The sequence below is a fragment of the Chelmon rostratus genome, chromosome 8 (assembly GCF_017976325.1).
Source record: "Chelmon rostratus isolate fCheRos1 chromosome 8, fCheRos1.pri, whole genome shotgun sequence".
NCBI classification, from domain to species: Eukaryota; Metazoa; Chordata; class Actinopteri; order Chaetodontiformes; family Chaetodontidae; genus Chelmon; species Chelmon rostratus.
In genome coordinates, this window is record NC_055665.1 from 24188001 (window position 1) to 24212472 (window position 24472).

General features: G+C 42.9%; 2 protein-coding genes across 2 annotated transcripts in view; both read left to right on the forward strand.

The window, feature by feature from the left end:
• Nucleotides 1–12223, forward strand: part of usp45 (ubiquitin specific peptidase 45) — a 37233-nt gene extending 25010 nt beyond the window's left edge. The window contains exons 10-18 of the mRNA XM_041942897.1: nt 3889–3970; nt 4446–4537; nt 5542–5598; nt 5780–5911; nt 6506–7172; nt 8583–8680; nt 8851–8937; nt 9197–9341; nt 10113–12223. Of these exons, the coding sequence (XP_041798831.1) occupies nt 3889–3970; nt 4446–4537; nt 5542–5598; nt 5780–5911; nt 6506–7172; nt 8583–8680; nt 8851–8937; nt 9197–9341; nt 10113–10243 (1491 nt within the window). The 3' untranslated portion in view covers nt 10244–12223. The remainder of the gene's footprint in view (nt 1–3888; nt 3971–4445; nt 4538–5541; nt 5599–5779; nt 5912–6505; nt 7173–8582; nt 8681–8850; nt 8938–9196; nt 9342–10112) is intronic.
• Nucleotides 12224–17322: 5099 nt separating this feature from the next.
• pnisr (PNN-interacting serine/arginine-rich protein) lies at nt 17323–24253 on the forward strand. Its single transcript, XM_041943051.1, has 12 exons — nt 17323–17388; nt 17934–18042; nt 18204–18380; nt 18620–18855; nt 19238–19400; nt 19843–20033; nt 20251–20391; nt 20506–20605; nt 21238–21291; nt 21715–21909; nt 22269–23385; nt 23899–24253. The coding sequence occupies exons 2-12, from the start codon at nt 17955–17957 to the stop codon at nt 23930–23932; spliced, it is 2496 nt and encodes an 831-aa protein (XP_041798985.1). The 5' UTR covers nt 17323–17388; nt 17934–17954; the 3' UTR covers nt 23933–24253.
• Nucleotides 24254–24472: the final 219 nt, after the last annotated feature.

Below are 24472 nucleotides of genomic sequence, written 5' to 3' on the forward strand. Positions count from 1 at the left end.
TTTCCTGCATGCTATTGTTGGATGCAGTCCACATTGATACATAAAAACATTCCTATTTTTCCATTTTCCTTTCATTAGTAACATTATAGTGGCATACAATAAGATAAAATTATAATTATTGTTACATTTTATCTACACCAATGGATGATGAAGCCAAAAAGCAAGACTCATGTTAGAAAACAAGTGAACAAGCCAAAAGAGCAAAGCAAGAAAAGAAGTCTTTAAAACAACTAAACATATATATAGCTGTCACTGTTAAAGGATTAATATTGTGAGACATTCACTCCACAACTTCATCCTCCTGCAGGCCCCTTAAATGTCTCAACAGTGGTCCCCATGCCTTGTCAAATGCTCTCCTACTTCCTGCAATCTTGGATCTAAGCATCTCAACAAGTTGTTTTAGCCATATCACAAATTAAGGCACAGCATCCGACTTCTGTAATCGCATAGTAAATATTTTAGCCACTGCAGTACCCATAAACACCAGCTGTTTGTCACTGCCAGAGTCAAGAGCAGTGTAGGGGTGCAGTGGATTCGTTTGAGACACAGATTGGATCATACTAGCAGCAACGGCAGCAGACATTTTCAAAGTTGCCATGAAAATCACAATGATTATGATCTATGAAACACCACCAGAGCATTGTCACTCGTAGACCCCAGAAAGACCACGAGGGGTTCAGGCTACCATTGCTAGTCAAATACAAATACTGAGGTACAGAATGAGTGGAAGCTGGGGCATGCCCAGAATTGGTGTGTAAGAGTGCCAGCTTGATTCTTATTGATTCTGATGTGTTACACAATGTTTTTACTCTACAGTACATCTTGTTAACATTTGCAGACATGCCACCATGTTGTGGCATGTCTGCAAATGTAGATATGTGAGACTTTATAAAGCTCCAGATCTGTAAGTATCGGAAAAGGTCTGTGGCCAGGAGATCATACTTGTTCCTTAACTGCTTGAAGGACATTAAGTGCCCCCTCTGGTACAAGTCTTTAAAACTCATCACTCTTTCTCAGCGAGCAAACAATCCACACTGGAAGGTTGAAAGGTGAGGTTGTCACAGATTGGGTTGTCCCTCTACATATTTAGGTCTTCATTGGGTCACATCTGTTTAAATCTTTTTTGATATTTCCAAAGAGCAGTGTACCAGGAAGTTCCTTCCCTATAAAGATTTGTTCTTTTCAGAAGGACTGGGGGAAAGGTTGTGCAACAGACTTCTCGCTGTATAGAAAAAACAGGCCAGGATGTCCTCCACTGTGCCCTCAGTGAAATTACAACTTCTCCAGAAAGCCAGAGTGTTTAAATGTGCAGACGCAGTAGTAGCATCTAAAACTTGGGGGACCACTCTCATTTTTAGTTTTACACAGGTGTTTCTTGTTTATACTCACAGCTTTATACTGCCAGATAAAGGGGTGTATGATATGAGTCTAATTTCTTAAAAAGCTTTGTGGTATGCATGGTGGGAACCACTATCATGAAAATAGCGTAATACCAGTTTTTCTACCAACCAGTAACAGTAAGAGAGTCCTTCAGAAATGTATCGTTCTGCCTCACCAGCTTTGTTTAAGTTCTCTCTTAAATTAGGGCATAAAAGCTCACAGTGCTTCAGTTGTGTTTTTGCATTTTCATGTAAAATTTTTTTGTACATGATTTTTTTTTTTTGAGAACAAATAGGAAAAAACGTGTTTTAAGAGCCACACGTAAGCGAGTGGACAATGAACGATCAAAGTTCCACTGACATGGTCACTGTGTGCATTAGCTTTCTGGCTGGCATGATCCACTTGGCATTGTAGCACATCACAGTAAGCTAAATCAGTGTTGAAATATGTCAATAAATTAGGTCTCTACTTGATTACTGTATCGCAAAGTGGTATGCAATCAATGAAAAAATACTGCTCTGTGGCAGAAAAGTGCAGCTTACTTTAATTCTGCTTGTAGGTGACAATAGGACTAACAACAAGAATTAGCAAACATACGTATGAAATTCTGTGTTAGTTTTGAAGTAATTTTTGTCACTGGCATTTGTCAACTGCCTTATCAACCCTCCACTTGTACAATATATTTTATACAGTAACTCATTAAAGATCCAACTTACTGTCCATTACATCCATCCTACACAAGTGTAGTCATAATGTAAGAAACTTAGCTGTGTGTTTGTGGGTGGCAGCGTGCTCTCACAGAACCGATATCTTCTTTTTGCTCGGCTGGCCAGTTTTTGTGTTTTAACCTTATGGTGCCATGTTTTTGGCAAGGACAGATAACCTCCCCCCTCTCCCCCGAAAAACCCTTCACAGAGCAATTAGGAGAACCCACAGCAGCCCTTTGCAGTGCCGAGCTGCCCCCCGTGGCCCCACCAGTGGCTGTGTGAACCAAGAAGGAGAAGTTAGCGGGTGTGTTTAGTGGTCAGCCCCAGACCCAAGAGGGGCCTGGGGCTGGGCTCCTCTGCTCCCATTCAAACTTGTGAACGCTGACAGTTGTGCCACTTAGGGGACTTGCAAGTGGCACGACCGGCATCATTGTGTGATCTTGGGAAACCCACAGCTGCTGAATGAGCTCCAGGGCCGCCCCATTGTGCTTGAGGGTCGCCCTCGGCCCCCTCCTGCACACACACACACACACACACACACACACACACAGACACATACTCACTCACTCACTCATCTGCCTGTGTCTGAATCCAATCAAGGCAGTGCATAAAGAGGGAGGGGGTACAGCCTCCTCTATTCATTCACTCAAAAGCTCATTTATCCTACCCAGCACTTGCAGACATACAGTGGCATTTTAGCCTACATTATTGAATACATTTTTAAATGAGTGGAAACATTAATTCACTACTTACTTTTATAATAAATGTGAAATGTGTTTTGAAACTTCTCTTAGTGTAACTTCTTAAAGTACGGAATATTTTTTTCTTTACCCAAATATTCATTTTGAATGAGCACGTTTGAGTGACTTTGATATACCAAACAAATATTATACACACACTGTCCTGTGTGTGTTTATGTGTGGATGTGTGTCTGTCAGAGAGGGAAACTGGTGTTTTTGCAGAGGGTGTCACCAACCTTTTAGAGGCCCTAAGTGTTTGTGTTGATTGGCCATCAGTATCAGAGATCTAAATATGGTAATTTGGCCCCAGTCAATTATCACCAATTAGCTGAGACGGTAGGTATTACACTCTCAGGGCATGGCTGTTCTTCTTTGCCCTGTCTTCGTTTTAGTTTCCACCCCTGCACCCTTGTACCAGCAACCCCACCCCCCCTTACAACCCATCCTGTGTGGGACAGTGCAGGCTGTTACATTGGGGAGGGAGGATGGGGGTTACTGGTAATTAATTAGTAGGAGAGCCCAAGCCTGGTTTGACTGTGCTGACTGGGGTGGGGTGCAGGCTGGCCAGGCTGGGATTAACAGGACTTTTTGACCTAAATAGCCAGTCCAGTGCGTGGGTCTCGGCACAATGGGGTCTGACTGGTCTCGACCGCAGACATAGACCGTGGCCAATTATCTATTGATTGGTGCTTTACTGTGGCTGTGCCTCTTCACAGCTCTCTCACCAACACACTCACTGACCATGTCACCTTCAATAATAGGGCCCTGTGAAGAATTTTACACACACACACACACACACACACACACCACAGTTAATGAAGAGATTTACATGTTAACGCGTTTAGACAAGCACAATAATTATTTTACAGTAATGATGCTTATAATAGGTATACCTGTCAAACTGAGCTGTTGGCTAGATTTTGATATTTCACTAATGGATGTAATGGAGGGAAAGAAAAAAAAAAGATTGAATATCATTTGAATTTGTGTATTTATTAAACATCTAGGGATATAACTTTTAGTCTGCATTGTTGCATAATTTTGTTTCTTTGTTTTTCCAGAGGGTGAAAGCAGGAATTCTGAAGGCTTTCAACAATCCCACAGAGAAGACAGCAGATGAGGACACCAAACGCCAAGTCAAAGGTTCCTATGCTGCTGCTGTAGATACCTGGCCAAGATCAAAAGCCCCATCTTGTGGCAGATAATGGAAACACAGCTCTGTGACTTATCAGCCAATGGGTGGTTTGAAGACAGAAGACAGTATAGTCTGTGTTACATAAACTTCAGTACTCAATTTTCATTCAGATTATCAATAAAATCAGTTACATACCTGTTAACTGTCAGCTTGTTAAAACTGATTACTCTGTTTCCTGATTTACAGGCCTGTGTCACACCTGTAATACTCAAGAATTGACAATTATGATTTTGTTGTCAAAACGTAATCCTGCATCTGGACTTTTTAGCCTGAGAAGCATGGTTCATACTATTAGTATTAGTATTAGCTTTGATTGGAGATATTATAATGACCAGAATGGTTTAGTGTAGTGAAATGACAGTCTATCCATTACAACATTCACCTATGGATTTAACTGAAAACGATATCTCTCTTTCCCATTAGCATACGGGAAGGAAGGTGTGAGGATGAACTTCGTTGACCGAATCTTTGTAGGCGAGCTGACCAACACAATAATGTGTGAGGAGTGTGAGCATGTAAGTGTATGTGGATGAACTATAGCAAAGGATGTGGCTAGTCAGTGTGAACCAATCAGGCATTGCTCAGTGTGTTGCGCTCAGTGGAAGACATAAGAAGCACAACTGAGTCGACACGTTCACACACTACAGCCAACCTTATATGTAGACGGCACTTGCTTCCCCACCTTTGTTGATATTTAAAATTTAATTTTTCTACTGCTTTAAACAAATGCTGCAGGAAGCACAATAGATTGTTGCACAGTTTCCAGCAACTCTGGTATTTTCCATAGGCTATAAACTGGCAGATATTTGTCACTCATCTCAAGTGATTCTAACCAACATTAAGTTGCTGTTTTTCTTTTAGCTGTTACATCCAGGAAACATGTTTGACTCTGATACCTGCAACCAAAGGATAATGATGGACTGAAGTCAGAGGAAACAGAAGTGAACAAAAAAAAGAGAAAAACAAACCAACAAGAAAGCAATTCAAGGACCAGCTCAAACTGTTTGCAGCAGGCATTTACAATATAATATGGTAGCTCAGAGTTGTTAACAAAGCAACTGCCACTGTGAAAACTAAAGAATATCCTTGACGGTAGAGAGCACCAGGTGTGGAGCTGGAGAGGAAAAAGCAAAGAAACAGCCAGTTCCCACATCTCCTCTCAGACCTGTTGAAAATACAACTTTATTGTTAGGGACTGGCTCTGATTATGACTCTTAAGGATGCTGATGAATACATATGCTGACGCTGACTCTCGGGCGGCCGTGGCTCAGGAGGTCGTCCACTAATCAGAAAGTTGGTGGTCGATCCCGGCTCCTCCGGACTCCATATAGAAGTACCACTAAGCAAGATACAGAACCCCAAATTGCTCCCAATGTCTGTGTCGTTGGTGTGTGTGTGTGTGTGTGTGTGTGTGTGTGTGTGTGTGTGAGTGAATGAATGTGGCATGAGTTGTAAAGCGCTTTTAGCGGTCACTATATAAATGCAGTATATTCTTAACTTTACTTCACTTGACTTTCAGATCTCCACAGTGAAGGAGGCATTCATAGACATCTCTTTGCCCATCATAGAGGAGAGGGTGAGATGATACAATTGTTCACAGTAAACTCACTGCAAATAATATTAAAGGACGATGATGAATATCACTCCCGTACAGTCTACCTAACTTAATAAGTAAGCAACGGTAAACGTTGAAAGAGTTGATTGTTGTTGTTTGTGGTTCCACTTAGAACAGACGATGCTTTATTTGTCGTGCTCAGATATCAAAACCAACCAACCCTGGTAGGCTGGGGAAGGGCAGCCGGGAGCAGGACACCCACATGACTCACAGTGACCAGGTCCTTTCTGCAGTGCACTCTGTCAACAGAAACACCAGGAAGCTGAGCGGACAGGTAGGGCTGTGTATGATAAGTACATATTTTTGCAATGTACAGAGCCTGGGCCAAATGTAGACATTTTATTCATTTCATGTCAGTACTATTTTTTCTCTTCCTGTGTGTGATTTTGAACGGAGACAAAGTGTGGCCCTTTAATTGAAATCCTCTCTAGAAATACAAAGTATTTACAGGATGTTAAACATGGTACAATGGCGGGTAAGCTGATAGCTGATCTTTTTAGATGTGCAATTGTCAGTATATATTTAGCAGATTTCTTACCCTACTACTTTGCATTTCACATCCATGTCATGACCTACTTCCATCCTCTGTTCAATTAAGACTGTATCCTTACAGGAGAGAGAAGTTTTTTTTCATTTCAGTGTCATTTTCCAGCCATACTTACAAAACCAGTGATCGAGACACAGCATTTAAAGCATCACCTCACAATCTCACGAAAACGTCATGTATAAGAATGTCATAATCTTTTGCATACCTTTACTTGTAGCATTAAGTTGTGCAAAAAATAGTTCCTGCAGTTATATCAGCAGTTGGAATAAGAGTCTGCCTCTCTGAAGGGAGCTAATGTTCTTCTGTTCTTCTTTCCCCCAGAAGCAGCAGAGCAGAAGATCTTCAAGCTCTGTGGAGGAGAAGGGAGCAGGCTGCAGTGTGGAGCGGCCAGAGGAGGAGGGGGTAGCTGGTGGATCAGCCCGTGGTGTCTCAGTTTGCAAGATGGCTGCTGGCGTCAGCCTATCAGACGGCAGTGAAAGAGACTCGGGTGCTCAGGACAGCAGTAATGACGCTGATAGTGAGGCCTCAGAGAGCGAGTGGGCGCCACGCACCTCCTCCTTCAGCCACAGCCACGGGCACATGTCCACCCCATCGTCCACCTCCACCCTCACTCCATCTCCTACGCCCGTCTCTGCCTCCTCTACATCGTCATTACCCTCCACGAGGCAAGGTGGCGCCGTAGAGCAGCTAGTTACTGCAGTGTCTAAAGTCAACCTCAGCTTCTCGCCTGCGGACTGCTCTCCTTCCACACACTGTTCTCTGGAGGAGCAGGGGGAAATGCTGTCACGTGATAACCTCCACCATCAACACCACCATGGGGCCTTCCAGGCGCTGTCCCACAGTTACACACCCAGCTCCAAGGAGTGCTCCATCCAGTCCTGCCTCCACCAGTTCACCTCTGTGGAACTGCTGATGGGTAACAACAAGCTGCTTTGTGAGAGCTGCACTGAACGCAGACAGAAACAGCTGCGCAAGAGCAGCTCAGCCGGTAAGACAAAACATCTGCAACGACAACAAGATTAGAAGATGAGCAACCGCTCAACAAGTTGACTACATGCAAATTTCCATGCATAAGTTATTGCCGATTGCTGTACATCTGACCGTTACATCACAGGCTGTCTATAGGAAACCCATAAAGTGACAAAAATACATCTTTTCCATATTAAAACTCTCATCCATAATTGTTGTCTGTAAAAGGTTTTGTAGTTGAATCCTTCACAGCCCTTAGTTCACTTGGGCAGCTTGAATTCTTGTCAGTTACAACAATCACAGTTTGTGCTCTGGAAAATATGAAAACGTCAATAGAAACTTTTCAATCAAAGCCCGCAGCATCATTCACTTCTTTGTTGTGTGCTGACCATGTACCAAATATTCATATTTACAAGGTCCGAGGTTTATTTATTTGCCGTTTTGCAACACAGGGCTGTATTCCCTTTATGCTACTCACAATACAAAAATTATATAAATGGATGAATATATAATAAGCAATACAAATAAAACTATTCATTACGGTGGCGTGTGGAGGATGAATTGAGGAGGCTCACTGCCTGAGGAAAGAAGCTGCCCTTCAGTCTGGTGGTACATCGGCAGATACCTCTGTATCACTTACCTGACAGCAGCAAGGTGAACGGGCTGTGGCTGGGGTGGGTATTGTCTTTTAGAATCGTTTGGGCTCTGTGCAGGCACCTCTCCAATATCACTGGTGCTTGGTAAATGGGTACTGATGATGTTCTGTGTGGTTTTAATCACCTGCTGCAGAGCCCTCTTGTCCTGGGCCATGCACATCCCATGCCAGTTTGTGATGTTTCCAGTCAGCATGTTTTGTAATGCTCCTCTGTAAAAGTTAACAAGACAAGAAGAGAAATACAGTTTCTGAGCTGTCTTTACCAGCAATCAGTTCCTTGGTTTTGTTGACATTGAGCAGCAGGTTGTTCCAGCCAGTGATGGTGGTGTCATTCAGAGAGTTGTCTTCATGTCTGGGATTGTGGTCATGGGTGTACAGCATGAACAGGAGAGGGCTGAGCACACAACCCCGGGGGGCTCTGGTGTCCAGCACTAGAGTGGAGGATCATAATTTGCACTTACATGGTTAGATTCACATCTACCATCTAAATCCTTGACTTTTAACACCTGGCCCTGCTGAGTTCATCAGTTTGCACACATCAGCGCAAGTGCGAATTCTTACTACAGTCAAAATGAACTTTTGTGTGTGTTTTTTTCACTTTGCAGTTTCTCCATGTCTCCAGATGCATGTATGGTCCTGTATGGTTCTGTGTTTGTCTTAATCACTCAGAGAGTGATTAAAGTTTCAAGAGATTCGTGACCTTGTTCATTTGACTAAAATAGACAATGTTTGAACAGTTAACCCTGATGTTGATGTTTTTTGTTGTTGGCATAGATAAGAAGGTGGAGAAGATATACACCAGCGCTAGGAAACAAATGCTGATATCCTCGCTGCCTCCTGTCATCACATTGCATCTGAAACGCTTTCATCAGGTGAGCACAGGCTGCCTTTATTTACCCTCCATTTTATCATGTCAAATGGTGGATATGATGCAGTTGTGTTTGTTTTTTTGTATGTCCGAAACAGCAACTGTGTGTGGGCCTTGTGTTGTGGTCTGCAGGCCTAAATGTTAATGTGTGGCCTTCTGCTTTTGTATTTTAAGGCAGGGATGAACTTACGAAAAGTGAACCGCCATGTTGACTTTCCCCTGATCTTGGATCTGGCTCCATTCTGCTCTGCATCCTGCAAGGTATTAAAATGTAATGCAGTGTTGAAATATATTCAGTATGCTTCAAACTGAATTAGTTTTTTTTATGTCAAACTTATAATAAAGGGGTTTTTAAGCTGTCTCACTTTTACCACTACTTTTCTGTTGCACCAAAGGTTTCTGCTTCACTAGTTCAGTAATGAATGTCTTTGGTTGGTACTGTTCCTGGAGACCTTTAACCCAGTCCCTTTCCTTTTCTATATCTGTTTCCCTTTTTGTTTATTTCTCATTTTGTTGCTAGAACCTGGCAGCCGGTGAGCGCGTCCTCTACAGCCTGTATGGGATTGTTGAACATAGTGGTTCAATGCGAGGGGGCCACTACACTGCATATGTAAAAGTGCGTGCTCCCCAGAGGAGGACAGAACAGCACCACAAGAACCTGTCAGGTCAGGGTTCGGCTCTCTCGAGCCCCTTTAAGACCTTTCATCTATTCTGTGTCTGTGTATTTGTGCGCTGTTTATGAAAGCGGCCTGTATTTTTTGCAGCAAGGGCCTCACTTTTATAAAATTGAAAATATCTTGTACAAAGCACAGGATGAATAGAAGTCTTTGTGTTCTATATATCCATGTTGTTTTCTCTTTCTCTCTTTCTGTCCCTCTCAAGGAGAGTGTCTAGATTAACAGTACCAAGTGCTGAAAGGTAGTTGAAAAACTTGTCCTTGCTGTTTACAAGCTAATGTAAGACTTGACATGTTGGAACTGGAGCCATTGGTTGGTAATGACAGGAGGATCACACGTTAGAACGACTGCCTGAGTGTGGTCTACAGTGTCTACCTGTGGTATTAGCTACATCATTGCAGCTCTGTGTTTTAGGTGTGATGGTTGCCGCTTAATTAACGGTCACAGCAGAGTACAACTTTTAGTCCCCCTGTGACATTGAGGAGCTTAAATAAATGTTAACTGTTAGTTTGGCAAGTTTAGCTTTGTTGTTGTGCTCTATCCGGACACGCAACACGATTGCTGGGCTTTTGTCAGACACAGAAAATAACAGAAGGCCGCTACCAAAGGATGAGTGTCCTCTCGTTTTTTAAGTGATGCCACACCAGATTGCCAGATGGCTACTTATTTCTCAAATGAACCTCTGTACCCCATGATATTAACAGTGTGTGTGTGTGTGTGTGTGTGTGCGTGCGCGTGTGCGTGTGTGTGTGTTTTCAGGTGTGAGGGATGCTGGCAGCAGCTCCCAGGGCCAGTGGGTGTACATCAGTGATACCACTGTTCAGTCGGTACCAGAGTCAAGGGTACTCAACTCTCAGGCATACCTGCTCTTCTACGAGGAAATGCTGTAATGTGACAAGCTATAGTATTTTTCTCTTCATCTCTGTTCTGTTTTGTATTGTTTTTGGCACATCCCTCTACTTCCTCCTCTTACTGTATCTGTGAGTAGGTGGAGGGAAGAAAAGGGAACGACTTCACTGTACATTCACTTGTCTTACATGAGAGGAATGACCGCTGTGTGTTTTGCATATAAATTCTCAGTAAAAATTGGGACTTCTGAATATCTTAGATATATAGATCTTAGATGAACATCAGATGTTTAAGTTATTATTTTCTGCTTTGATATAGCCCATATTTTGATTCACGTTTCCTGTTTTGAAAATCCTACCCTTTAAAAAGAGGTCGGGAAAAAAGAGTGTTTCTCTGTGTCTCTGTTGCAATCACGTGCCTGAGATAACGGCATGAAGGAGTTTCGCTACAGTAACTATACAGGAAATAAGCAGAATTATCGCATGCTAAGCTACGCTGTGCACTAACTACTTGATGTCAGTTGTGTGTGCACATGCACACATGTGAGTGACTGAGTGAGTGACAGACAGGAGAATGTAGATTTAAGGTGCTATGCGTATCATTGGCACATCAGTGAACCAACGCCACATTGAATTTTAAATAGTATTATTGTCGGCGTAATTAACAAAAACACTTACGGCTGCCGTGGAGGGGATTTGTCTCTGTCTGCATTCTACGCAAAAATATTTCATTGTGTGGCACTGGCTCAGGTTTTTGTAAAGAAGTGTGCTTGATTGTGTCTGGCAATGACAGACGATAGATGGTAAGAAAAATGAATTCAGACATGTTTGTCCTTTTCAGTAAGAGAAGATGCATGAGGACAAGTAGCAATGTCATTGGAGGTAGAGTTTATGGGAAAATATGGTTGCACAGTTAAGAAATCCAACCACCAATACAGCACTAATGGTGTTAAACAGTGACAAGTGATTTTCTCAGTTTTTGCGCTAATTATTTCTGATAATAATAGTAGTTTACATGGACATGCAGGTTGAAACTGCTACACATAGCACCTTTAAGGAGTAGCACAACAGTTGTTTTACAGCCTACTTTGAACAGATTGTTCTTTTTGTACATCAGAATGTATAAATGTAAGACTATCAGTGAATTACATTTGCCAAAGATGAGTTTTGCAGCTGCAAGTCACAGCAGGAAAACAGAACACACAAGTTTACTTCATTCAGTTTCTTTAACATTGAATCTCTCAAGGTCATCAGTGTGGCTCTCGAGTGCCATTGCACAAACAAGCGTACTCAGATGTTTATCAGACCAACAAAGCACCTTGTCTGCCTTCATTATGTTTCAGCTCTACCGTAACTGTGCAGGCGCACAACCAGACCCATTAAGATGTTCAACTGTGGGTCAGCGCTGTGACAGACTGACTTTTAATTCCCTAATACTATCAGTAAGGTTGAGCAAAAACTAGATATAAAAAAAAAAGTGAAAGGCTTCAAGTCTCACTAGAAAAAACATCTTTGCTGTAATGTGCATGGGTTAATGTTCTAATGAATGTATTGCCTATTCTTAAAATGTCTATGTCAGATGAGCTGTTCATCTTTTTCTATGAAAATATTTTAAATGAAAACATTTTTCTTGCTTGTTGGACATTTGCCAAAACAGTAGAAGGGAAGGGGTTGAACACGTATCAGAATCTAGAGGTTTGTTATTTTCTTATGGAACAAGGACAAATTCAGTTCCTATGCCTCAGGTTTAAGAAACCTGTGCATATGCATAGGCAAATGCAAAGAGGGATATGTCATACAGTATTTATGTACAGTATATCTTACTGTACGCAAAATATAGTACTGAGTATATGTAATTGTACATACTAGAAACAATACAAAATCATGGTGCTTCTGGTGTGCAGGGTTTTTCCTCAAGACATTGTTTCCAGAAAATCATTTAATTTCAGTTATGAAATGATACAAATTTGGACTGAATATAACTAAATACTGTATCAAAATAAATCTAATTTATGAACTGAATATTCTACAAGACTCATCTCTCTGTTTATGTGTCAGCCTCTCTTGTGCAACAGCTCTGGCAGAAGAGGGATCACAAGGGAGAAAAGGGAGAAGGTTTTGTTGTTTCTGCTTTGGACTCGATGTCACCCTGTTTTCACTCTCAGCGAGATGTTGTCCACCATCGCTCTCGGCTGTCGCTGCAGATCCTGCGGGGCCGCGTCCGACCCATCTCCGTCAGTGATCGGCCCTGACGGGTGCAAAGCAGCACTGCTTCAGAACATGTCGCGAGCTGGTGAAGAGGAGGTGGGTGTGGAATCTGGAAAAGGGCAACGTCCAAAAACATTGCCTTACGCGTCCTGTCGTCCCCGCACGCTGTGACACCCCAGTCATGCTGCTGGAACGTTAAAACAGGTTGTCAAGCCGCCACCAACAAAAAGAGCAAATCTCCTCTGAAATGTATTTGTCTATTTTTAAAGCGGGGGTGGCTTTTTTGCTCGGGGACATGCTGCTGAAGCATTAGATGTGATTTAATCTCACTTAATGACAGGCACCCCCTCCCCTTGTGTGAGACAGTTGTAATGCTGGAACGCTCGTTGCTGTCTGCCTATCTACCAGCAGCGGAGGTTAAATTTTACTGCTCTCACCATGCACGCCATTGTCACTGTCAGTCTCACCTCTGCGCACATACCCTGCATTAACACGCTCAACACATTTCCTCATGCAAACGCCCACACACTTGGACTGCACATGCCTTAGGCTTTGCCCCTCACGCTGTGTGTGCATCACCACTACTTATTAACACCAACGACAGAGCACCGAACACCTGCACATGACCCTCTCCTGAAACAGAGCACGTGTTAAATATATTTCAGACATGTTTTAGGGAAATGGTGACACCCAGTAGGAGCTTTAGAGCGACCAGCCATCAGGCCACTGACTGAACACTGTCGGTGCAGCTGAAGCCACACTCATCAATCTGTAATACTGGACGGTCTTTGTATTTCATTTATGGCTTTAAAGTGTTTTGCTGTGTGTGTTGAACGTTGCCAATGAAGTGTATCCAGGATAGACACCAACAGATGCTTGCAGTGTGCTGCCCTCTACAGATACAGAGCTGTTCGGGCTTTTAGAAATGCCAGCACATGGTAGGTGAAATGTAAGGATTGCCTGCCTCAGGACCCCTGGGGCCTCATGGGCCCCGAAGGCTTCAAGTTCACTGTGTAGCAGTATTCTGAGGTAATTTGAGATCATTTATGGTTTTGTCCACATTATGACCTAATATAAACTGAAATGATGAGTCTCAACGAGGCTAAACTAATCTTGCTCCCTGTTTTGTTGAGAGGCTCTGTGTCAAAATATACTGAAGTTTACATATCTCAGTTAATATGCAACAGTGTTGAGATCTTTTACTTGGAAGTTGCGATGCCACCATGTAAAAATACTGTTTAGTAAATGTAAAAGTGCACAAAATGCACTTCAAGTATCACAGTAAAAATACTCATTAGGTGGCAGAACGGCCTCTATCAGTGTTGGATTGTTACTGCTGGTGCATCATTGTGTAAGCAGCTTTTTCATGTTGTAGCTGGTCTAAGTAGAACTCATTTTAACCACTTTACACTGTTGAGTAGCCGAGTTAGTTGGTTAACACAGAATCTGAATCTGCAAAAATAAATAAATAAATCAAAATCAAAATCATTTCAGACCACCGACTCTCTGACCATGTTTACCCGTTCGCCCCCTGCGAAAGCAAAATGTCACGGAGCGTTCGCACTTGTGAGAGCAAAAACTCACGTGACATGCCGTTTTCACCGGAAGAATCTCGGCTGTTAATCCAGCGTCACCTTTCCTACCTGAAAGACAAGTAAGTCACACACCAACAACTCCTCAAATGAATAAATCCAACCGTGCAGGACCCAAAGCTCCCTGAATAAACCTCCGAAGAAATATTAAAACAACTTCCCTTTTAACATTTACAATCACAAGCTCTGCCTCGCTTCTCCTATTTTTGTAATCAATATTTTGTTGCATAAGACCCCCAGTAACGGCTTGTCGACTGACCAATGAGGGTCATTTTCAGACATGATCCAGTCATTCTTCTTCTTCTTCTTCTTCTTCTTCTTCTTCTTCTTCTTCTTCTTCTTCTTCTTCTTATTATTATTATTATTATCATTATTATTATTACTAACAGGTGTGCGTCCTAGCCTTCCGTGCGAACACACAGTCTATGTCTCCATCTAGTGGTCAGATCATAATATTAACACAGACCACAGTCAAACCTCATGGCTTTCCTGTGCCCTTGGATGGGGACATAGTGACATGTTAGTGAAATTAAATGAGTTTTATACTGTAGTACCAGAGGAATTTCAAATGGCTCAGATGGTCCCCAGATCGCCTCCCCAGTTTGGAGTTTCTGTTTCTGCTGAAACATGGCTCTGACTGTGCTCTGCTTCACCTTATTAGCATCATTCTTGGTAATGTTCAGATGTTGTGCAATGGTTTGCTTTGTTTCCTTTGGGCTACGACTGTAACTCCAGAGGGGATATTCACTCTGAAAGTGTCTTTGTCATTCATGTTGTGTTCCATCTTTATTTACCCTGGCCCACTAACATCCATCATCCTATCAGCTGCACCTCTGCAGAGGTGCACCTCTGCACTAGTATAACCTTTATTATCGTACCATATATTCATATAGAGCTTGTGGTTCCAGAGATGCACTGTATTCATTTTTGGCATGTCATTTACAAGCTTCTATAAATACCAGTCTCAAATATGCAGTATATATTATGAATCGTGTGCACTTTTATTAAAACCAAACCTACATAGTCTATGAAGAATATGTACAACATACATTTATTTACATTTACATTTCATGTAAAATAGTTTCATTAATTCACAATATAGGAACTGACTATTACAACAATGCAGCATGAAAAGGATTTTTCACAGAGGAAATTATTTTGTCTCAGCAGCAGATGTTTTCTTGCAGCCACCTGAAGAAACATCTGAATCCATGACGCTGTCATTTCTAGAAGTCTGTCTGAGTTTATGAGTGAATCAAAAGCATGACAACCCAGCGCTACAGCAGGATAGGACAATTAAATGTGGACTCTCCTCAGATCTTGGTCATCTGAAGCTGCATTAGTAAGTGACTTAATATCAGATTATGACATTGATTTAATTTGTCTGACTGAAACCTGGCTGTGTCATGGACAGTATGTTAGCCTAGATGAAGCACCTCCACCCTGCTTCATTACTACACACATTCCTCGAGGCATCAGCCGAGGAGATGGAGTTGTAGCCATTTTTGACTCAAGCCTATTAATCAACCCCAAACCTAAATTAAACTCAATTATTAATTCATTTGGAAGCCTTGTTCTTAGTCTTTCACACCAAACCTGGAAAACACTGCAGCCCGTTCTCTTAGTTCTCGTGCTCCTGATCCATATTCTGAATTTTGATCTAAATTCTCTGAGGTTTTATGACATTTGGTCCTTAAAACAGATACGTTTTTGTACGTGATTTCAATATTCATGTGTCTCTATGGTGCTGGTATATGGAGTTGAAATCGAACATTTAATAAACTCAACACAGAATCCTCTTTTATCAGACCATCAATTAATAACTAATAGCTGAAGACTCTCGAGCTGACCCAGAATGTTGCTTTAGTGTTCTGACAAGAACCAGGAAAGGAGAACATATTTCTCCAGCCTCTCAGCACTGGCTCCCTTTAAAATCCACAATAGAACTTGAAATCCTTCTCCTTCCCTATAAAGCCCTAAATGGTCAGGAACCATCATATCACAAAGAGTTCATAGTGTCCTATCACCCCAGTAGAACACTGCACTCCCAGGTTGCTGCATATGGATTGTGATCATGGTTGCACCTACTGCTACTGTTAATTATTATTAGTCATTATTATTATATTTCATTTTATTGTTATTATTATACACATATACTATCATGCACATACCATGTACTGTACATATACTATCATACACTACTTTATTATTGTTATTATTGTCACTGCTATGCATATCGCTCTGTCTGTCTGTCTGCCTCTCTGTCTCACTCTCTCTCTCTCAACCCAACCAGTCGAGGCAGATGGAAGCCCACCCAGAGCCTGGTTCTGCTTATGATTTCTGCTTGTTAAAAGGAAGTTCTTCCTAGCTGCTGTCGCCAAGTGCTTGCTAATGGAGGAATTGTTGGGTCTCTGTACATTGAAGAGTATGAGCTAGACCTCTTGTGGTTTGGTGCTATATAAATAAAAACTGAATTTAATTGAACTGAACTGAAAGGAGGTGTTTGGAGGAAGCAACCAGAGGCTCTGCAGCTCACTCAGCAATCACCTCAGGTGGGAGCTGGTGTTTCTGATGAAGCCTCAATAGTTCCATCATCAGTGAGATCTGAACAACAAACATGAAACCTATCGTGGGATTTACCTGAGACTTACAGGAGCTGATGCTGATATCATTAATACCAAAGGCAAGAGAAAATATCTCGCACACAATCCCACCCAAAAATGCCCAAATCTACAACCATTGGCCTTTATCTTAGCTTTTATTGATTAGGTCAAGAGGTATGAGAAGTCAGACACTTATGGAAGGCATCATTTTTAGATTTGAATCAGCTGAGTGAGTACAACATACTTGTCCATCATCACTGTGCTCATTATAATCAATCCCATCAGCACCTGAATATTTCGTAGTCTTAATGTTGCCTTTACGTACCACTCGTAACTATTAATCGAAAAACGCTGACATGCTGGCAAAGTCAGAGGTGACATTTTGAACAATGTCAGAGACGGCGAAACATATTTAGTAGCTTTAAAAAAAACACTACAAATGCAACAAACCTTTGGAAGAGGCAAAATACATGGTCCAAGTCCAAAAAATTACATCAAGACGTCGGTGGTCTGCAAACTTCAGTTTCAAAGGCACTGTAGATACATAGTCAGAGACTAGATGGAGAACCGTTTCATCTTCAAGTTTCATGAATTTACAACTAGCACCCATATGGTTTAGAATGTAGGCAAGGTGACAAAATTATAACTGAAAGCCTGAATTATAATATTCCCGGCCGCCTGTGGAGGCAGCAGCAGATCCTCGGCTCACACTTCCGCCCAGCGACTAACTAGTGCAGCCATTTTGATTAGGAACCGCAGCGCTGGAGAGAATCTACTGGAAAAGGTGGGGGCTATGTTACTGAAAGCACACATTACTGTTAATCACACTTTCCCTCTCGTACGGAATTTATTTTGAATGTAAAGGCACGTTTGTTCACATGGGAAGATGATGGTGCTACCGTTTCTGTCAGTTAGCTTTCATTCTTAGCTTAGCTAACGTTCGCTCACGCTAGCTTGAGTGAGCTTCCTTAGCTCCCAAACGCATGACCAGAGGCTGGTTTAGAGGTTTGAATTTCACTGGCGGCCCCGAATTTATTTCAGTATCATGCGTCAGTAATGACACAAGACCCCATATTACATCGCTTTTGTGTCCGCCATTAGCACAGGAAAAGGTTCGAGCCCGCTGGAGTCACAAACATACAGATAGCCGGTCAGTTCGAGGTAACGTTAGCGCTTTTATCGAAGCTAACGCTAGCCCTTTTTTGGCCACCAAACGAGAATCAAATGCAGTCTTACAGAAAATAAACTGCCGCAGCTCTCGTTATGTCAGCAAAAGAGATACTGAGGTTGCAAATCAAAATCTAAATGTAGCTGGCCTGGATGTTTCAGGTGTGAATCCAGAGAAGAGTGATGTGGGATCAGGGAGGACAGCCCTGGCCACAGTGGCCTCTGAGCCAGCAGCAATGGATGCAGTCTTTCCAGCACCAGCAAGATCCAGGTTAGTGAGTGATGCAACATGGAAGAATTTTTTCCTGAGGAGAAATCTGCACTTGCAGGGTGCCTTCGCACATCTACCCACTGCTCAAGCAGCCTTGGTAATTAGAGTTTCACTGGTCTTGTAATAGCTTCTTTATGCATGTGTTTTCTGGCTTTGTGAAGGTCAAGTGGACTGGGCTGCCCTGGCACAGGCATGGATAGCCCAAAAAGAGTCGACAGGAGCAGAGCAGCAGAACGTTCAGCCGAATGGCCAGGACATCCCGGGCCTTGAGCCTGTCGGACAGAGCAACCACGCCGCCTTCCAGGGTGACCCAGCATTTGGTAGAATGTGGCAACCAGGTACAAGTTAAACCCATTGAACCACATCAACTTTCTTATTTTCTTTATTGATTCTCTGTTTCTGCACCATTCTTCTTCTTCTTCCTCCTCTTCTTTTGGTCCTGGAAATGGCACATGAGTAATCTCATTACATTCAGTATTCTTGAGCAAATGGTGAGAAATATAAACAGAAATTTCTTTTGTCCTTTTCTTCATTTTGTGCTTTGGCTTTTAGTGATTAATTATGTTGTCATTAACAGAATGGGGAATACATGGCCAGCCCCCTCCTCCTCCACCCCCTGAGCAGGCCTGGATCCCTCCAGGTTCAGGACCGATGGATGTGGTGAAACCCAGCGAGGACAGCAACAGCCAGGACAGCGTGGAGTTCAACTCTGAAGCCCACCATGGGGTTTACCCCCAGAACAGCCATGGGTATGGGGCACAGCCCGACAGCTACGCCATGGCCCCCATGGCCATGAACCAGTTTGATTATCAGGTATGCAGGTGCTACCGTAGAAACTGTTGAAGCGTTTGGGTTTTAGTGTGCAACCAAGTAACACAAGAAGGAGCAATCCATAGAAACTGTGCCGGTCCCAGCATCTAGGTGTATCTTTCTTGATGCGGTGCAGAGGAAAGTGTTGGCTTGTTGAGGATCCAGCATGGTTTGGTTTTATTTTATTAGCTGATTTTTTTTTTTTCTTTTTTAAAACCAATCAGGCTTTCTAACCCAGTTGGGAGTGGTGGATGAATGTCAGCTAACTTAATCTGGGGAGAGACAACCACCCCATGCAGAGTGCATGCCACTTGGTGGCAGTTAAGAGAGGACCTTCTGTACTTGAAACCACCTTTAATTTTTCATTTGTGCTGTTTCTCCACAGCATGGAGCTGCCTCATCCTTTGCACCCGCACCCACAGGCTTTCACTCCCCATACTGGCAGGGTCCTCCACAGAACAGACGGGATACCAGACCACCTGGGTTCAGAGACCGGCCCAGATCCCCTATCCAGCTCCCAGTCAAGCAGGAAGCCCCAGCACCGCTAGGTGAGTGTGTTTTCACTCAACTAATAGCCAATCATCAGATTGCATGAAATGCATGGATGTACGGCAGTTTGTGTATTACCCCACAAAGAGGGTGACATAAAATAATGCTGCTAACTTAATGTCAAAGTAAGAAAATTGATTGCAGCTAGTCATGTCAGACTAGAAATTATTCTTTATTAGTAGGTGCTGTTTACTATTACATACCAATTGGATTTTTTTCCATTTGGACACGTAAGCAGTTGAATTTAGAATTCATGTGTAGTTAAATGTTAATATAGCAGAAACCACAGTTCAGCCCAGGAAACTATCTGAATGGCTAAAATTCTACAGAGGTTATTTTACAAGTTGTCAGCAAGAGTGTAAAGACTCAAACAGGGGTTATTCATCCTAATAACATGGTAGTATGTGGATAATTCATTCTGACCTTGTGTTTCACCTTCAGATGCTGTGAAAAGGCGCACACTACCTGCATGGATCCGAGAGGGCCTTGAAAAGATGGACAGAGAGAAGCAGAAGAAGCTGGAGCGAGAGCGAATGGAGAAGGAGCGTGCAAAAATGGGAAAAGATGATGGCAAAGAGCACGAGGCAGACGAAGAAGGTGATGGGCCCCGCGTGCCCCGCAAGAGTAAATTTGTAAGCATCCCATTTCTGGCCTTAATAGCAAAATTGATTCCTTTTGAAAGAGAGGTTACGGTTGTGTGTTGTTTGTGATGAAAGGACATCCAAGGTCACAAACCGTTTTCTGTGGCACATTTATCAGAACTGTAGCAAGCATTGCCATCACAAAGGATGCACGCTTTGCCACTTTGCTACTTGATTGAATATGAGTCCTTGCTTCTGTCTGCATCAGGACAGTGACGATGAGGGGAATGATGACAAAGACGACGATGAAAAGACCTCCATGAAGAAGGAGTTTTCTGGCCGTAGCCCATCACCTCCTGCAGAGGATAGTGAACCTGAAATGACGGAGGAGGAAAAAGAATTCCAGCTGGTCAGTTAGAGCATTTAGATAATTTCTTCTGCATTGCAGACTGTTGGAGTTGATCTATTTTTGAAGAGGATTTATTGAAAATAATTGATTTTAATCTTTCTTTTTTTCCATCAGATGATCATCACAAAAACACTTCTGACAGAGATCCTTCTTGAGGTCACTAATGAAGAGATCCAACACGTGGCCAAAGAGGCTCACCGGAAAGCCACTCGAGGTCTGCTCTTGCCTTTTCCAGTTAATGCATCATCCATGCTTGTCACCAAGACATTATGTTTAAATCTGAAGAAAATTGATTGTATGCATAATAACCTCTTTTAATTAAACTCAATTATGCCCTGTAAACCAGGGTGATTGAGCGGCAAACATGGGAGTATATCTGATATGCATTTTCAACCATTCTCTGCTAATGCATCAGAAGGAGAGAGAGCAGAGCAATGTTCTGTTTCACAAACACTATTTGATTCCTGGTGCTCTGGTACATGGTATTGACGGTCCTGCTGAAAGCCTATGATAGGACCGAATAGAGTCTCAGCACTGACTCTGACCAGCATCCACCTGTATATACAAGTGACTTCCTCCATTGAAGTGACTGTGCATTAGTACAGATTGGTTCTTTCCCTCCTGTCCGACTGTTTGACTTGCATTGTGTGACAGAATTTTGTTTGTTAACCCTCTCTCTTTTCTCCATTTTTTTTTTTTGTTTTTGTTATTTTTTCTCTTGTTGCCAACGGCAGCTCTTGTGAATAGTGCTTTATCTGTGACCCCCTCTCTAGCGACTCTCTTGCCTTTGAGAAAATGGCAGTATGTGTTTTAACATGTTGTTCCTGTTGTTGATGTGAATCAAAGCTCCTGCAAAACAGCTGGCACAGTCAAGTGCACTGGCTTCTCTGACTGGTCTCAGTGAGTATCCCTTTTTCTGTCACCGGGGGGAGGGAAGGAAAATATTTCTTATTTTGAATTTATGGCGGGGTGTTAGTAAGAACCTGCGAAAATCTGGCAGCACAAGACCTAAAAGCCAAATATACAACCTAATTTTAAAGATTGATTCAAATAGACGTGGGATCTCAGTGTCTGAGTTGGGTTTAGTTTTGCACTTTGATGATAGAAGCATGCTCTTGAATACAAAGTATTTATGTGAAGTCTCTAAAAGGACTATATATTTATTTTTATGGGGTTTTTATCAGTGTTAGATATGAAATTATACAGGTTTAGGGGCCTTTCCCTGGGAAATTGGGTCGGGATTGAGGGCTTTCATAAGTGAAACCTAATTGTGAGAATGGATCTTCATCGTTTTCAACACTCAACAACCCTCTATTGTGGCAGGTGGGCTTGGCGACTATGGTTCAGATGAGAGCGAGGATGACGACGATCGCAGCGTGCGAGGGTCTGAGTCGTCCGACACAGACGAGGAGGAGTTGCGGCACCGCATTCGGGAGAAGCAGGACGCGTTCCGCCGCAAAGAGCGGGAGATGCTGCAGCTGCAAGAAAAACAAGCACAAGAGACTCTGCTTGCACGCGGTAAGACGTCTCAGACCCTTTTGCAACAACACTGAACCAAAATAAACATGATGGTAGACCTTTTATTCCAACATATTTTTACTGCATTTGCTTTTCTCTATCCATTCAAGCTGGAGTTGTAAGCAAACAAAGGGAACTATTCAGACTTGTCTGGAATAGGTTGAACACATATGTACATCTATGCAAATGCTCACAGTGTGACCAGGAGTTAAAAGATTCATACTTGTGCTGACTTAATCTCATCTCTCAAGGTTACAACCATTATTGGTGTGGAAAGCTGTGCGCCTGTTCTTGGTTTTTACAGCACCTGATGTTTCCTTGTTTACTTTAACATCTGTCTTTGTTGTTTGTTTCTACAGAAGAGATGGTAAAGGAGAGATTGAGCAGAGAAAAGGTGGAATATGATGAGGGCCAGCCAGAGAACCCACACAAACAGGAAGTAAAAGAGAGGGAGGCGGAGCCCTTGGTAGAGAGGCGTAGGTCCCGTAGTGAGAAGGAGGATAGTGTGAGCAAGCGCTTAGGCAGAGGGAAGGAGCGTTCAGGGCGAGGCGGCAGCGATTCCCCAGCCAACGGTCACAGCAGCAGCTCCCGCTCCACCTCCAGCCACAGCAGCCGTCGTTCTTCCTCTTCCTCCTCTTCTTCCTCTGCATCTTCCCGCAGTTCCTCTCGATCCTCCTCCCCACGAAGAAAGAGGAGGCGTAGCCGCTCCTCCTCTCACAAGGGTCGCTGGCGTAGCCGCAGCCGCAGCTCTCACAGGCATCGCGGTGATCGTAGTGAGAAGGGCAGGGACAGGAGGAGGAGCAGCGCTGAGAGATCAGGCCGCCACAAGAAGGAGCGCAGTGACTCCAGGGAGCGCAGGAGCCGCAGGAGTAGATCTAGATCTAGAGACAGAGACAGGGGCAGAGCCAGGGCCAGAGACAGCCGCAGTTGCAGCAGAGACAGAGAAAAGGAGAAAGACAGAGATAAGGAGAGGAAAAGGAGCCGGGATGGCAGAGACAGCAGTCACAGTCGTAGCAGCAAACACAAACAGAAGGCCTCCAGCAAAGACAGGGAGAGGAGGAGGGAAAGGAGTCATAGCCATGAGAAAGACAAGAAAAAGAAGGAGAAGGATAGGGAGAAGGAGTCAGATAGGAAGAAGGAAAAGCCAAAGGCCAAAGAGAAAGAAAAGGAGAAGGAAAAAGAAAAAGGAAGCTTTGTAGAGGAGAATGGTAAATCGAAGAAAAGGAAAGAGAGTGACTCATGCACGGACTCTCAGAGTGACAAGCACTCCCGGCAGGATAGCAGAGCCAGCAAGAAGGGCTCCGCCAGAGCTAGCAAGAGGCGCTCAGACTCTGACTCAAGTAGATCCCCTACCCCTGAAGTTAGCAAGGAAAAGAAGTCAAAAAAATCTAAACGTAGTCGCTCACGGTCGACGGAAAAATCTCACAAGTCTGGTAAGAAGGCAAGCCGCAAACACAAGTCTAAGTCGCGATCAAGGTAGTATTTGTTTTTTTCTCTTTTTTTCCTTCTGTATGTTTTCATTTTATGTCTCATTGTTAACTCTCTGGAGTCCTTGTTATCAATCTATTTTCAATAACATTTAAAAGGAAAATTATGAAAATACCTGACTGAATGTTATGAAAATGTACAGTCAAATGCAGTCGCATCTGCCTAACTGTCAAGAGTCACATGAAGTCTCAATATTCCCTCCTGCTGCCTCAGTAGAATCCAAGCCTCTGTTTTGTAGCACCTTGTTAATATGTGGAAACTGAAATAAGGCCTTAGTAGTAAGGCCAAAGTGAACCAAACAGAAATGCCTTGCCTTACACTGTGCACTTCTGGGTAGATTATCTTCTCTGAGTCTGCTGAACACAAGTTTTTATGGAGATTATGGACAGTATTTGTACTCTGGTGGGTGGGTGGAGGTCTTGTGCATGTTTGTGTTTTGTAGTCTGCATGGGTAAGTGTGATTGGTGCAGTATTAATGTTATGTCCACGCCTCTCTTTCAGGTCAACATCCCCCTCCCGTCGTAGCAGACGCTGAGGAGCACAGTTAACCTCTCGATCTGTGCACTTTACCATTTTAAATTCCATGAGTTGAACAGGCTTGTCTCATTATAGAGGCAGTTGTGTAGGTGAACCGCCCTCATACATTTCTTTCATCTTTGTAAATATGTTATTTTTAATGTGTGACTGAAGAACAAGACTTTTTGAATGGTAGGAGTTTTCACTTGTATCAGTATGCAAAACTTATTAAGACTGTGGACACTAAACACTCAAGTTGGATTATTTTAAAGCGTAACAGGATCAACTTTTTTCCCCTCAAACATTATTGTAAGATGTCCAATAAACTGTTTGTTCCTTGTCTCGCCTCACTGTCTCGTTCATCTTATTGCAACATTCAACAGCAAACAGCACTCCCTCCGCTTTGCTGCTCCCTGTCGGTTCATAAGGGCCCATACTTTCAGAGAAATGTTCTCTGGGGACTGCGGTTCAAAGTCAGATGGGCTTTATGCCTAGAAATGTCACTCGATCACTCACATCTGTGCCGCTGAAGGGTTTTCTGTTAAAATGATGCAGTGCA